The 15,519-nt window shown below is 38.4% G+C and overlaps 1 protein-coding gene across 1 annotated transcript; it reads right to left on the bottom strand.

The window, feature by feature from the left end:
- Positions 1 to 2,040: 2,040 nt before the first annotated feature.
- On the bottom strand, positions 2,041 to 11,456 carry LOC125398796 (killer cell immunoglobulin-like receptor 3DL3). The gene is made up of 6 exons (XM_085691815.2): positions 11,370 to 11,456; positions 11,091 to 11,126; positions 10,098 to 10,382; positions 8,338 to 8,643; positions 6,134 to 6,178; positions 2,041 to 2,419 (listed from the first exon to the last, which is right to left on the bottom strand). The coding sequence occupies exons 1-6, from the start codon at positions 11,446 to 11,448 to the stop codon at positions 2,295 to 2,297; spliced, it is 876 nt and encodes a 291-aa protein (XP_085547941.2). The 5' UTR covers positions 11,449 to 11,456; the 3' UTR covers positions 2,041 to 2,294.
- Positions 11,457 to 15,519: the final 4,063 nt, after the last annotated feature.

Here is a 15,519-nt window from a genome sequence, read left to right as displayed (position 1 = left end):
CCTCTGACTACTTCTGGTTTAATGTCTGTTTTGTCAGATATATAATCTATAACCGAGCAGCACAAAGAAAGGAAAGTAAATGAAGACAGATAATGTAAGAGTCTGTTTCAGGGCCACAGATACAGTGGTTGACCAATGTGTAACATGAACGGCTTTTAGTTTAACACTTTGTACCATTAAGGAAGGAAGTCTATTGCATTAAATTAAAGAGAGTGTTGAGTTTCTAAGGAAACATGGTAGCAGAGAATGTAGTGAGAAATCACTAGGTTCTACACATCTGACAAAAGTAGCAATGGATAGAAAAAGAAATAGATACAGGAGTCACAGAAAGGGGAATCTACCCAATATCAAGACTTCTTTCTTAGCCAGAAAGACTATTATCATATGTACTCACTCATAAGTGGTTTTTAAACATAAAGCAAAAACCAGCCTACAAATCACAATCCCAGAGAATCTAGACAATAATCAGGATCCTAAGAGAGACATATATAGATCTAATCTACATGGGAAGTAGAAAAAGAAAAGATCTCCTGAATAAATAAGGAGCAGGGGGACCATGGGAGAGGGCTGAAGGGGAGGGGAGAGGAAGGGACAGGAGCAGAGAAAAATGTAGAGTTCAATAAAAATGAATAAAAAAGAGTTTTTTGAGCAAAAGAAATAGAGCAAAGTTCCATAAGAGTCACTACGTAGAACAAGATCCTTCGATCATGCAAAATCACTGTGACCTCATGAAGTAGCATATGTCTATGTGTCCTAGTTGAGAACACATAGTTGGGACGCCCTAGCTATTTGTCATTTGGAAATGTGTAACTAAACCAAACCTACACCATTTTTTTTTTACTTATTCTGTACTGTATGGGGGGGGTAAAAGTATATGTGCCTTAATCTGAAAATAATTAAAAAATAAAGTGCTTGCCTGTCAAGTGTGGGGAGATAAATTTGTATTCCAGGAATTCACATTTTTAAAAAATTGGCTCTGTGATGCACCTGTAATCCAAGTATGGCAGCTTTGAAATGTTTTTATATACAGTATTCTGATGAGAAGTACTAAGCATTGTTTTTTTTCTATGAATGCCAAACAATTAGTTACATTCTTTAAATTCCTTATGAAAACCAATATATAAAAAATTCTGGCTCAAGAGCATAGTAGTCTCTCCTTCCCTCTGTCCTTCTCTCCCTCTCTCCTCTCTCCCTACCTCTGAAGTTATCATTTGAAATTTCAACTTCAACAAGCATAATGCAATTTTGGATACTAAGAACATGTAATAGTTCCACAAATAATAAATCAAATGACAAAAAAGTAACCATTTTAATCATCACCTAGAAATAAAATTGTTAATAAATGAGATAAGATAAACAAGTTATTGACAAAACAACTGAAATGATCGTTAAAATGTCATATTTCATGATCATTTATTCTACATATAAAACTTTACATTTAAAGCCTTAGGTTTTGATGGGTTTTCTCAAACAGGGGAGATGTAATTTTTATATGTATTTTGAGTACTTCCACTTTGTGATTTTTTTCCCTCTATAGTAAATGACAATGACAGTAAAAGCAAAATAAAAAAAGTCTTATTTCAGGTACTTGGATTCATGGTTCTAAAAATGCAGAACCACCTGCCATGATGGCACATGCCTTTACTCCCAGCACCTGGGAGGCAGAAAGTTAAGGTGCTCTCTGTGAGTTCCAGGACAGCCTGATCTAAACAATGAGCTTTAAGTTGGCCAGGGCTGTACGAGATCCTGTTTCTAAAGGAGAAAAAGCAGAACCAAAGAATCAGTGAAGATAAATGTCAAAAGTTTTATCAGTGAAAGCATAAATGAAGTAGAAATAAGAGGAGGAAAAGAAAATAATGTAATTCTAATAGGGAGAAAATCTGTAAGAAGGGAAGGAAGCTAAGGAGGCGATAGAGGATACAGAAATATGGCTGCAACATCAACAAAACACAAACACAAATGAGGCCACACTTTTGCAAATAAAAGGAAGAAAAATCACGAGTGTTCTACAAGCCAAAACAAAATTGAAGAAAACTCATATGTTGTCTTTGAATTTATTTAAGTTTGTCAGAACTCTTGTCTGGTGCCCCTAAGGAGCTCATCTAGTATTTTGGGTGTGTTCCTTGCCTACTGAGATTCAGCTGTTCTTCCAAGCACTCCCAGAAATGGTCTAAGACCCAGACCTGAGTGCAATCCCCATCTACTCAGGAACAGTTCAGCAGATGGAGTTTTTTCCAAGGTCTATTTTGTCAAGTCATCTGTTCACATGGTTCTGGCAAAAATTTTCTCTCATTTCAACCTGCGGTGCTCCTATGATTCCGCCAGGCCTCAGCCAATATTATCAATAGAATCAGGAGGACCAGCCCTGCCACACCCATTCTAATTGAATTCTCCAGGGTGTAATCCTTCATGACAGAACCTGTGTGAAAAGAGAAACATAATGAGTGGACCAGGCCATACATCACAGGATTCTGAAATGCAGCTCTTTTCTGCCTACCTTAAAAGAGTTATTTCTTTAATCAAATTGAGAGTTGAAATCAACAAAATAGAAACAAAGAAAGCAATACAGAGAATCAATGAGACAAAGAGTTGATTCGTTAAGAAAATCAACAAAATAGAGAAACTCTTATCCAAATTAACCAAAAGGCAGAGAGAGAATTTCCAAGTTAACAATATCAGAAATAAAAAGTGGGACATAACAACAGACATAAAGGAAATCCAGAGAATCATTAGGTCATATTTTGAAAACCTGTACTCCATAAAATTGTAAAACTTAAAGGAAATGGACAACTTTCTGGATAAATATCACTTACCAAAATTAAATCAAGACCAGATCAGCAAATTAAATAGACCTATAACTGATAAAGAAATAGAAACAGTCATCAAAAGTCTCCCAACCAAAAAAGCCCAGGACCAGATGGTTTCAGTTTAGAATTCTGCAATATTTTCAAAGAAGAACTAATACCAATACTCCTCATGTTGTTTCACATAACAGAAACAGAAGAAACATTGCCAAACTCTTTTTATGAGGTTACAATTACCCTGATATCCAGACCACATAAAGGTATTACTAAGAAAGAGAATGACAGACCTATCTCACTCATGAACATTGATGCAAAAATATTATATAAAACACTAGCAAATTGAATCCAAGAACATGTCAGAAAACTCATCCACCATGATAAAGTCAACTTCATCCCAGAGATCCAGGGATGGTTCAACAGATGGAAATCTGTCAATGTAATCCACCATATAAACAAACTGAAAAATAAAAACCACGTGATCATCTCATTAGATACTGAAAAGCCTTCAACAAAATACAACATTCCTTCATGATAAAGGCTTTGGAGAGAGCAGGAATACAAAGAACATACCTAAACATAATAAAGGCAATATACAGCAAGCCAACACCCAACATCAAACTAAATGGAGAGAAACTCACAGCATTTCCCCTGAAATCAGGAATAAGACAAGGTTGTCCACTCTCTCCATATCTATTTAATATAGTTCTTGATGCTCTAACTAGAACAATAAGACAACAAAAGGAGATAAAAGGTTTACAAATCAAAAAGAAGTCAAACTCTCACTATTGGCTGATGACATAATAGTTTACATAAGTGATCTCAAAACTCCTACTAAGGAACTTCTACAGCTCATAAACACTTTCAGTAATATAGCAGGATACAAGACTAACTCAAAAAAAAAATTAGCAGCCCTCCTGGGCACAGATGATAAATGGGCTGAGAAAGAAATCAGAGAAGCATCACTCTTTACAATAGACACAAATAGCACAAAATATCTCAGAGTAACTCTAACCAAACAAGTGGAAGACTTGTATGACAGGAACTTTATGTCTTTGAAAAAAGAAATTAAAGAAGACACCAGCAAGTGGAAAGATCTCCCATGCTTTTGGGCTGCTAGAATTAACATAGTAAAAATGGCAATCTTACCAAAAGCAACAAACAGATTCAATGCAATCTCCATCAAAATCCCACCAAATTATTCACAGACCTCGAAAGAACAGTACTCAATGTCATATGGAAGGCCAAAAACCCAGAATAGCCAAAACAATCCTGTACAATAAAGAAACTTCTGGAGGCATCACGATTCCTGACTTAAAACTCTACTACAGAGCTATAGTACTGAAAACAGCCTGGTACTGGCATAAAAATAGACAGGAAGACTAATGGAACCAAATGGAAGACCCAGAAATTAATCCACACACCTACGAACACCTGATTTTTGACAAAGAAGCAAAAAATATCAAATGTAAAAAAAGAAAGCACATTTAACAAATGGTGCTGGTATAACTGGATATCAACATACAGAAGAATGAAAATAAATTCACATCTATCACCATGCACAAAACTCAAGTTCAAATGGATCAAAGACCTCAACATAAAGCCAACCACACTGAACCTTTCAGAAGAGAAAGTGGGAAATACTCTTTAATTCATTGGGACAGGAGACCACTTTCTAAATGTAACCCCAGGAACACAGACACTGAGAGAAACAATCAATAAATGGGACCTCCTGAAACTGAAAAGCAAAGGAAATGGTCAACAAGGCAAAATGGCAGCCTACAGAATTGGAAAAGAAAACTCAAGCAATTGGTCATCAAAAGAACAAATAATCCAGTAAAAAAATGGAGTACAAACCTAAACAGAAAACTCTCAACAGAAGAATGGCTGAAAGACAAAGAAAATGCTCAATATCCTTAGTCATCAGAGAAATGCAAATCAAAATAACTCTGAGATTCCATCTTACACCTGTAAGAACGGCCAAGATCAAAAACACTGATGATGACTTATGTTGGAGAGGTTTGGGGATAAAGGGAACACTCCTGCATTGCTGGTGGGAGTGCAATGTTGTATAGCCCCTTTGGATATCAGTATGGCAAATTCTCGGAAAATTAGGAAACAGCCTTCCTTAAGATCCAGCAATATCACTTTTGGGTGTATACCCAAAGGATACTCAATCGTACTACGTGAACATGTGCTCAACTATGTTCATAGCAGCATTATTTATCATAGCCAGAGTCTTCAAACAACCTAAATGCCCCTCAACCAGAGAATAGATAAGGAAAATGTGGTACATTTACAGAATGGAGTATTTCACAGCAGAAATTCTCAGGCAAATGGATGGACCTAGAAAACATTATTTTGAGTGAGGTAACTCAGACCCAGAAAGACAAATACATGTTCTCAAATATGTCCTCACTCATAGTGGCTTTTACACACAAAACAAAGAAAATCAGCCTACAAATCATTATCCGAGAGAACCTAGACAGCAATGGGTACCCTAAGGGAGACATACATGGATCTAATCTACATTTCTTTCTATAGCTAGCAAAAAAACAACAACAACAAAAAATCAAGATCTCCTGAGTAAATTGAGAGCATAGGGACCATGGGAGAGGGTTGAAGAGGAGGGGAGAGAAAAGGAGGGAAGCAGAGAAAAATGTTCAGCCCAATAAAATTAATTTTAAAAAACGAGTTAAAAAGTATTATTTCTGTCCAGACAGAGTCTTCTGGCCTGAAATCACTATAATTCTCTTAGGGAAACCACATTCAGTTATCTCTTAGCCTTGCAAGTGTCCTTTGAATTTCTTGGTTTTTGAGTTTGTACACAGGCCTGTTGATGACTATCATCTTTCTCCTCCCCATGCTAAGTTTGAATCTGTTCTATTGCTGAACTCACGAGTGGAGATCCTCCATGGGCACATGTCCATTCACCCGAATGTTCTTTGCTGTTACCTCAACTGAAATAGCCTATATTTCTCTTCAGTCTTGTAGAAGGACATGGGGTACCATTGTCCTCAGTTTCATCTGTGTCCAATGTGAATATCCAGGACATATTTTCTCTTCCCCCCCAAAATATGGGACCAATAAGAAACCCTTCTGGAACTTGCACATCTAGGGTTAGAGTCTGAGTTATAGTTGTGATGTAATGAACTAGGGTATGTTCAAGAAGAAAACAGAGGCAAGACCTGGTGATGAAAGATTAAGAGAGAAGATAGATTCAAGGACAGGACAACTGTAAGGAATCTTAAAATCTTTTATGATGTCCACCCATGGTATTCACAGACTTCCTGTGTCCCTACCCTCTGAGATGAGTATTCCTGGTACTTTACCTTGTGTGAGGTTAAAATGATATGAAGAGTTGCTGGCATCAGGAACTGAGAGGGAGAAGAAGAAGAGAAAAATGAGATCATGAGTATTCCTACAACAGCTTTTAGCCCACCTCTTTCTTCTCTGCTTTCTCCAAGAACTTTACATCTATTGTATCTAAAATCATTTCTCTATAAGAATGTTCACTAATACTTCCTGGCACCATATGCTAGTGACCCTTTTCTGAGTTTAATTTCATGCTGTCATTCTCTTGAATATTAATTTATTCTTTGAATTTTATCATCATGATAAGTTTGGCAGTAATACAATGTACAAAACCAGACTGAGAAAGAATATATTTTCTATCACTTTTTGGGAGTTTAAGTGTGCTGTTCTATAAAAAGGTAAAAATAAAAAACATATCCCATCTACCTTTCTTTGTAGATTAGTGGAATAATAGTATGGAGATTTTCTGTAGCCAACCTATGCATCAATGAGTTTATTTTTTTTTAAAAAAAAAGTGTGACGTGCTGTTTATGGAGAGTTAGGAAAATATGCTTTTCTGATTCAACAATCCATTTAATTTCTATATATTTTTCTATATTAAAATATCTATGCTAGTAATCAAACCTAGGGTCTTGTCTTACCTTCACATGTTAGGCAGATGCTCTACAAATAAGACATACTCCCAAGACTCTTGCATTTTATTTTTTTAAAAGGTTGTTTAATGTTTATTTTGTGCTTATGGGTATTTTGCCTGCATGTGTGACATTTACAGATTTCCTGCCTCATACTGAAAGAGGCCAGAGGAGAGCATCAGAGCTCCTTAACTAGAGTTACAGACTGTGTGGGTACTGGAAACCAAACCCAAGTCATTTGCAAGAGCAACAAGTGTTCTTAACTACTAAAATATTTCTTCAAACCCCAGATATTTGTTTTCAGAGATTTATTTTTAATCATGTGTGTGTGTTTATGTGTTTCTCTGTGTGTATATATACTCACATGAGCTCAGAGAAGTTGGAGGTCAGAAAATATCCCTTGGATATGGAATTATAAGTGATTGTGAGCCACCTGGTGTGGGTGCTGGGAAGTGAACTTGAATCTTCTTAAAGAGTATTAAGTGCTTTTAGCCAATTAGCTACCTTTACAGCCTTTGATTTTTTTAAAATATTTTATTTTATTATAGTATCCATGCATTTGAGTGTTTTGTCTATATTATGTATGTTTGTGTGTATGTAGACCCATGTGTGCAGTGCCCACTTTGGTCAGAAGAGGGCATTTTATCCTCTGGAACTGAAGTTACAGTTGGTTGTGAGCCATTATGCAGGTGGGTGCTGGGAACTGAATCCTGGACCTCTGCAAGAGCAATAAGTTCTTTTAACCTCTGTGCCATCTCTCCAGTTACTTACATTTTTTAAGTTAACTGCTTCCTCATTCTCTCTCCTTCTCCCTCCCTCTCCACATTCTTGTGTGTGTCCTTGTCTCTGGTTTACTTGACTCTACTTATCTCTTTTGGACCCAAACTACAGTTTTTCTCCTGAGTCATTCTATAACATCAGTGATTATTTTGAAATACAGCCTTAGAAACCAGTTTGGAGATAAAGGAAAGAAATTCAAACACACAGGTACTGGTGTTTAGCCCCTTCACCCATTATCATAATGTAAAACCATTATGACTTAGCCAGAGGAAGGACAGACTGTCCAACTAAAGGCAATGTAAGGAATCATGGGGAAGCAGCACGGGAAAACACAACACAGCCCTGAAACTCAGGTCAGGCCCAGGAGATGTCTAGTTTCCTTGGATGAGAAAAGAAATGTAGTAAAGTGGAAACTCAGTTTGTGAACTTCCTAGGTCTCCTGACAAGGTAGTGATGGAAAAGGCCTCTTTATGACCCATGCATTGTATCACCATGGTTTCTCTGCTGCTCGTCTTTGTTCATAACTTCTCGGATTCCCCTATCTATGTTTTGAAAAACTATTTAATTTTTGAGACTGAAATATATCACTCTCCTTCCCCTTTCCTCCCTCAAACCACTCTTGTCTGTTTTTATATAATATGAACTTGAGTTTCCTTTATCCTTGTCTCCATCATTAAAACTCTCATCAAGTCTACTACCTTCCATAAGTATTCAATACTTACCAACCTCCTGTCCTAGGCCTTCCCAATTCCAGAATTGCCAATACACATATAAAACAGAGTCTAAGGAATAAGTCTAGAGACTCTCACCTGTGACAACCATGTCCAGTGGGTCACTTGGGTCTGACCACACATAGGAATGTTGACTAGAAGAACCGTAACACCTGTAGGTCCCAGCATGCGCTGAAGTCACAGGAGATAGAGAGATGTTGGCTTGAAATCCTCCAGCATAAGGTTTTCCAACAAGATACATGTGGCTTTCATTTACATCCTTTCTGTTCACAACCAGAATGAATGTCTCAAACATGGCTTCTGAACAGCATTTTAATGTCATCATCGCTCCTGATTTTATTGGAGGAGCTGGTAGGGCCAAGAGGGAAGGCTTTCTGTAGAGTCCTAAAAATAGATATTATGAATTTGAGGGTCACTCTTCCTCACTCCACATCATGGAAACTGGGATAGCAAAGGTTCTCCAACCCCAAGTTGTTCCCCCTACTCATAAACCCATGTCCTCTTCAGTGGCTGTCTCTACCCACTTAACCATTTCTTTTCGTCTTTGGCTCAGTTCTCTGTCTAATAGTTTCAGGCACCATCTGACTGGGGTTGTCCCATGCAGATGATTGTTGTATTCATCTACCAGAGATCTTTTCCATTTTCTATGATGGATGAGGTTAGAAATCATGGCATTCTAGGTTTCACATTCCCCTCTGTATACAATTCATGCTTTTTTGGGGGGAAAAATGAAATCCCTGACAGGATGTTGTGGTAGCAATAAGGCAACTGACAGGAGTTCTCCTATGCTTCCCTCCTGATCTTAGACTGATTCACCTAGTGTGCCTGGGCCTTGTCTGTGGTCCCAGCTCACAGAGGGCAACCTTGAGTCTGGATTCAACAACATCACCCCCTGTCATCCTGGTGGCAGCATTAGTACCCTGGTCAAACTTGTCTTGGCATCTCTTCTTTTCATGTTTGTCTCTGATTTGGGTACATTTTTAGTTGTTAATTGTTGATGTTAGAAATGACCATAAAGATGACATAGGAAGAAAAAGTACATGTGCAATATCTTACAGTTCTGGAGGTGAAAAGTCTGAAATTAGCCCACTGGTACAAGTTTCATTTCTTAAGGGTTACATTTCTTCCAAAGGTTTCAGGAGGAGGGCATATTTCTTTTTTCTCCAGATTATAGAAGCCTCCCGTACTCTGTGGCTTGTGAACACTTGGTTTTCAGAACCAGAAAAATGGAGTATGTCTATGTCTCATGCTGCCTTGCTCTGACCTTCACTATCCTCCTTCTTCTCTCTTATGAGATATTGTAGCTATTCTAGCCTATGTGGACCATCCAGGACTCTTTCTTCATCATAAAGCCAACTGATTAAACTGTGAATTGCATTCTTAACCTCTGTTCCCCTTCCATATGAGAGTTGTTTTGTACCAACTCTCCAGTGAGATCTCAATAGGATCTCAGGAAAACTGCATTAGTACCTTCTGAGTAAAGTGTGCTTCATACTCTAACCATCTCATATTAAGCCTCACTCTTAAAGATCTCTCTATCACAACACATTCATACTTGGAACCAAGTTTTTAGCACATGAACTTTAGGTGGAGGTTAAACAACCAAACTATCAAGCCACATGACAAATTAATTGATTCTAGGGTTGAGAATATGAATATCATTAGGGGAAAACTTTCTTGACTACCTCAGTACCCAGTCCCCTGTACTGATGTTTCTGGAGCCTGAGACACTTGAAGATATTTCCACTATTCTGGGAACTCCTAAATAATAATTGTACTCATGACCTCAATAGAAATTGTGGAACAATAAAGAATACCTCTGCCATGAGTTGTCTCACCTGTAACTATGATTAACAAGGACTCACTGATTTCTGAAAATTTATAAGGGTCATTAGGTTCAAAGCCCTGACATCTATAGGTCCCCACATGTGCCATGGTCATGGGGTTTATGTCAAAGCTGTGTCGGAATATGATGTTTTGGAACTCCAGGTTGTGGACTTCATTTTCTTTGAATAAACGGAACACTTCAAACCCAAGTTGGGACAGACACTTCAGGGTCACATGCTCTCCAATGGGAACGAGAGAACTGGGCCAAGCAGACAGGGTGGGCTTGTCAAAAACCCCTGTGAAGAGAGAATGGTCCAATCTTAGAAAGGAGGAGGCAGGAATACCTTTTTCTTTGTGCTCAGTATCTCTCCTTGCTTGTGTATTTCTAAAGTTCCTTCCATGCCAATACACCCAGAAGTACATAATGACACCACATACTACTGAAACTTTTGAGCAATTACTGCATAAGAGATCCAATGTGCTAGGAAAATCAATTATATATAAAAAAGAAAGTCATCAACCAAGAATGAAATGACATCAAACTGCATCAGTTTGCATTAAGCAAGTGAGTCTGTTTAAAATAATCTGGAATGTCCAGGAGACAGTAAAAAGTCTCCCTACCCCTTCTGGTACAATAACAGTTGACCTCTGCATGCTCCAATATCTTGGATATTTTTGGGGATCTTGCATTCTAATCTGTCCTTAAGAGGGACGGTTATTCCATTACACAGATGGCATCACTTTTCCTAGACACTCAGGACTCTTCCAGTTCCTTTGTCCCCAGTGTTGATGGATTCAATCAAGGAAAGAGAATCTGTGAGTCCCTGGGACAGAATCAGAAAGCATATTTCCAGGTCTTTCACCTTCTAACTTATAAGATGTCAGTCACAGGCCATCCTGTTAGTCTTTACACCAGCCCAATCCCTGTGCTGTTTTCTTTCTTGTTACAGAAAAATCTTTCTATGTAGCATGGGAAGTAATCCATAGTTTGGGGTTAGACTCACCCACTTGTGCCCATGTATTCTGCAACAACAAGAATCCTGGAGGGAAAAAAAAGAATCCTGGAGGAAAAGACACTTAAGAGGTGAACTGTCTCCTACTGCCCCTCTGCCCCTGTTGATTCTCTGTACATTAGAAGTCAGAGCCCACTCAGTGAAGATGAACTCATGCACCAACTTCCACCATTGCATGGAAGCCAGGTTCACTGCTGTGGACAGATCCAGCATCCCTAGCTAATATTTCCACCCTTGTATTCCACATCATTCTTTCCCAGGAGAACTTACCAGAACACAACAGGCTAAGGACCGCAGGCAGCATGGTACTGCTTCTGCTGACAGGAGGCAGTTTCCCCAATAAAACCATACAGGATTTCCTGAGAGACTCAACTCATCTGTTTCACTTGTTGACCACAGCTGAGAAAACAGATACATGCTGGCTACTTGCATGTTATATGTGGCTCAAAGATCATGAAGGATTTCAGAAAATTCTCACTACTCAAAGTCTTACTTTGCAGACGTTTACCATGACTATATTGGAACATGTCTTGACCTCAATTCCTCTTATTCAAAGCCATAAAATAAGGTAATTATTTCTTTTTTTAAGGTAGTTACTTCAAAACTGTATCTTTATGTGTTTTTATACAAGATTTAAATATTCTTCCTCTACAGTGTACAAACATCAAATGGAGTGGGATGATTCTATATTCTGTCAATTATATTTTAAGTAAACGCTGATTGGCCAATAGCCAGGCAGGAAGTATAGGTGGGAAAATCAGACAGAAAGTAGAGGTGGGGCTATGAGAACAGAAGTATTCTAGGAAGAAGGAAGCTCTTCCCAAAATCTTTCCCAGATCACAGAAGAAGTAGCATGTGACCTGCCCCACTGCAAAAGGTACCAAGCCAAGTGGCTAACATATATAAGAATAATGGGCTATATAAGTTATAAGAGCTAATACAAAGCCTGATCTAATGGGCCAATCAGTTTGTAACTTATGAAGACCTCTGTGTGATTTTCTTTGGGGCTAAGCAGCTATGGGACCTGATGGGAGGACAGAAACCCCCAACAAGCCCAGCCCTTGTGTGAAATCAAATGAGTACTTTCAATATAATAATCATTACATGTAAATAAGCATGAGCTTTACACTAATACTTCTAGATTGGTTAAGATTATAATGATTTCATTTCCAATTCAACTGATAATATAGTTACTGAGAATCATAAAAACCCACTTCTGAAGAAAAGCCCAAAACATGTATGTTTGCAGGACACTGCCATCTGAAATTTATGACTCAGGGATCCACTTCTTTTTCTTTCTCTTCCTCTCTCCTTTCTGTATTTCTACCCTCTCTTTTCTCTGTTTATCAGCTTGTTACAAAATTTCCTACTGCCCACTTAACATAATTGAATAAAATTGCCAGTGCTCAAATTTTGAATTCCAAAAGAAAAAATTGCCTAGACATTTCAAGAAAAAATATTAAAAAGAAAATAGAACGTGGTAATTCCTAAGCATTCAAATCAACAATGTTTTATCTTTAGTCCTTACAGATTTTCTTTTAGAATGTTTCTTTGGGGAGGTCTGAAAGACTGGGAGATGGTTCCATTGTTAACTGCACTTACTGCTCTTGCAGAGGAACTGGGATCAGTTTCCAGTACCCCCATGAAACTGGAGTTACAGGTTGTGAACCACCATGCCCTCTTCTGGACTCTTAGGCCAACTCTATGCACACACAAAGACAGAGTCACACACAAAAGACATAATGAAATTAATATCATCTTTAATCTATTTTTCACTCATTCTTTGGAAATTTCATACATGTAAATAATTTCTCTTGGTAATATCCATTCCTATTTTCTCTGTACAACTACTCCTCTATCACCCCCAACACATCTCTTTTCTTCCTCTGAGTACAGATATTGTTCCTCATGTACACATGGGTGAGGGCCCATTAACTTAAGTATGTGCACCAAGATTCACATCTCTGAAGAAAACTGACTCTCCCTTCCCCAGCAGCCATCAGCTGCCAATAGCTCCGCAGTTAGAGGTGGACCCTCAGAAACACATCTCCTAGTCATACTGGAATATTAAAGAAGTTGGATCCAACTCTACACTGCCCCCACTGTCACCCTTTTGTCTCCTGTGTCCTTGGAATACCAGCTATCCCTATTTCAGTGCTGAGGAGTTCTATCCAGAGAGGTGAGTGTATGCTAACCAGGGCGGACTGTCCCGGAAGAGAGCACAGCCCCCACCTCAGCTTCTGTGGCAGGGTCTTCATTGTTCCACTGGACTCTACCCTGCCCCCACAGTTGCCCTTTTGTCAACTGTGTCCTTGGAATACCAGCTGTCCCTATTTCAGTGCTGAGGAGTTTCACCCAGAGGGTGCTGAGGAATTCCATCCAGAGGGCTATTCCTCTGTCTGTGCTGAGGAGTTCCATCCAGAGGGTGCTGAGGAGTACCATCAAGAGCGACAGGAACAGTTTCTGCCCCTGCACTGAAAAGATCCATCCAGAGAGTCAGTAACAAAAAACTGAACCAAGACACCAAGACTCTCCTGGCTCCATTTGAAGGAAGAGATGGGCAGGCGCCAATGCAAGAATTCCTCCAACAACCTGAAAGGCAACATGACATCACCAAAATCCAGGGATCACGAAACTAAAAGAATTGAACACCCTACTCCAGAAGAAATAGAAGAAATCAACTCTAAGAGGAACTATATGAAAATAATAGAGGAACTTAAACAGGAGGTGAAAAATCTGCAATAAAGAAATGGAAGAGAGGTATAACAAAAAGATTGAAGAAATGAGTAAAGAAATGGAAGAGAGGTATAACAAAAAGTTTGAAGAAATGAGTAAATCCGTAAATGAAAACCTGGGAAACCAAGAAAAAACAGTCAAACAGGTAATGGAAACAGTTCAAGAATTGAAAACTGAAATGGAGGCAATGAAGAAAACACAAACCGAGGGATGGCTGGCTATGGAAAATCTAGGTAAATGAACAGAGACTTCAGAAACAAGCATAACCAATAGAATACAAGAGATAGAAGAACAAATCTCAGATTCTGAAGACACCATAGAGAAAATAAACGCTCTGACCAAAGAAATCAGCAAATCCAATAAATTCTCATCACAAAACATTCAGGAAATCTGGGACACAATAAAAAAAACCAAATCTAAGAATAATAGGGGAAGAAGAAGGAGAAAAATTGCAGATCAAAGGCCCAGAAAATATATTCAACAAAATTATAGAAGAAAACTTTCCCCAACCTAAAGAATGATATTGCTATGAAGGTTCAAGAAGCATACAGAACACCGAATAGATTGGATCAAAAAAAAATCCCCTCGCCATATAATAATCAAAACACAAAACGTTCAGATCAAGGAAAAAATATTAAGAGCTGCCAAGGAAAAAGGTCAAGTAACTTACAAAGGTAAACCAATCAGACTTACACCGGACTTCTCTATGGAACCCATGAAAGCCAGAAGGTCCTGGATAGAGGTACTGCAGAAACTAAGAGACCATGGATGCAAGCCTAGACTACTATACCCAGCCAAGCTATCGTTCACTATCAACGGAGAAAACAAAATATTCCAGGAAAAAAACAAATTTAAACAATATGTACTACAAATCCAGCCATACATAAAGTATTAGAAGGAAAATCACAACCCAAGGAATCCAACATTGCCAACACTGCCTACAATACCTCAGATATCTAGCGACCCTTCACAAGCACAACTCAAAGAAGAGAAACACATACACTCTACTATTCCCCCCCCCAAAAAAGGAAAATAACCGGATTCAACAACCACTGGACATTAATATCATTTAATATCAATGGACTCAACTCACCAATAAAAAGGCACAGACTTAGAGACTGGATACAAAAACAGGATCCAACATTCTGCTGTTTACAAGAAACACACCTCAACCACAAAGACAGACACCTACTCAGAGTAAAGGGTTGGGAAAAGGTTTTCCAAGCAAACTGACCTAGGAAACAAGCGGGTGTGGCCATTCTAATACCTAACAAAATTGACTTCAAACTAAAATCAATCAGAAGAGATGGAGATGGACATTTCATACTCATAACAAGAACAATTCATCAGGAGGAAGTCTCAATCCTGAATATCTATCTCCCTAATATAAAGGTACCCACTTATGTAAAAGAAACACTTCTAGAACTCAAGGCAGTAATCAAACCACACACACTAATAGTAGGAGACTTCAACACACCTCTCTCACCAATGGACAGGTCAATCAGACAGAAACCTAACAGAGAAATAAGAGAATTATTGGAGGTATTGAATCAAATGGACTTAACAGACATCTGTAGAACACTTCACCCAAATAGGAAAGAATATACTTTCTTCTCTGCAGCTCATGGAACCCTTCTTGAAAATTGACCACATACTGGGTAACAAAGCAAACTTCCACAGATAC

Source organism: Myodes glareolus, chromosome 1 (assembly GCF_982192425.1).
Source record: "Myodes glareolus chromosome 1, mMyoGla1.1, whole genome shotgun sequence".
NCBI classification, from domain to species: Eukaryota; Metazoa; Chordata; class Mammalia; order Rodentia; family Cricetidae; genus Myodes; species Myodes glareolus.
Note: the sequence above shows the minus strand (reverse complement) of the source record. Positions and strands in the feature narration are given on the sequence as shown.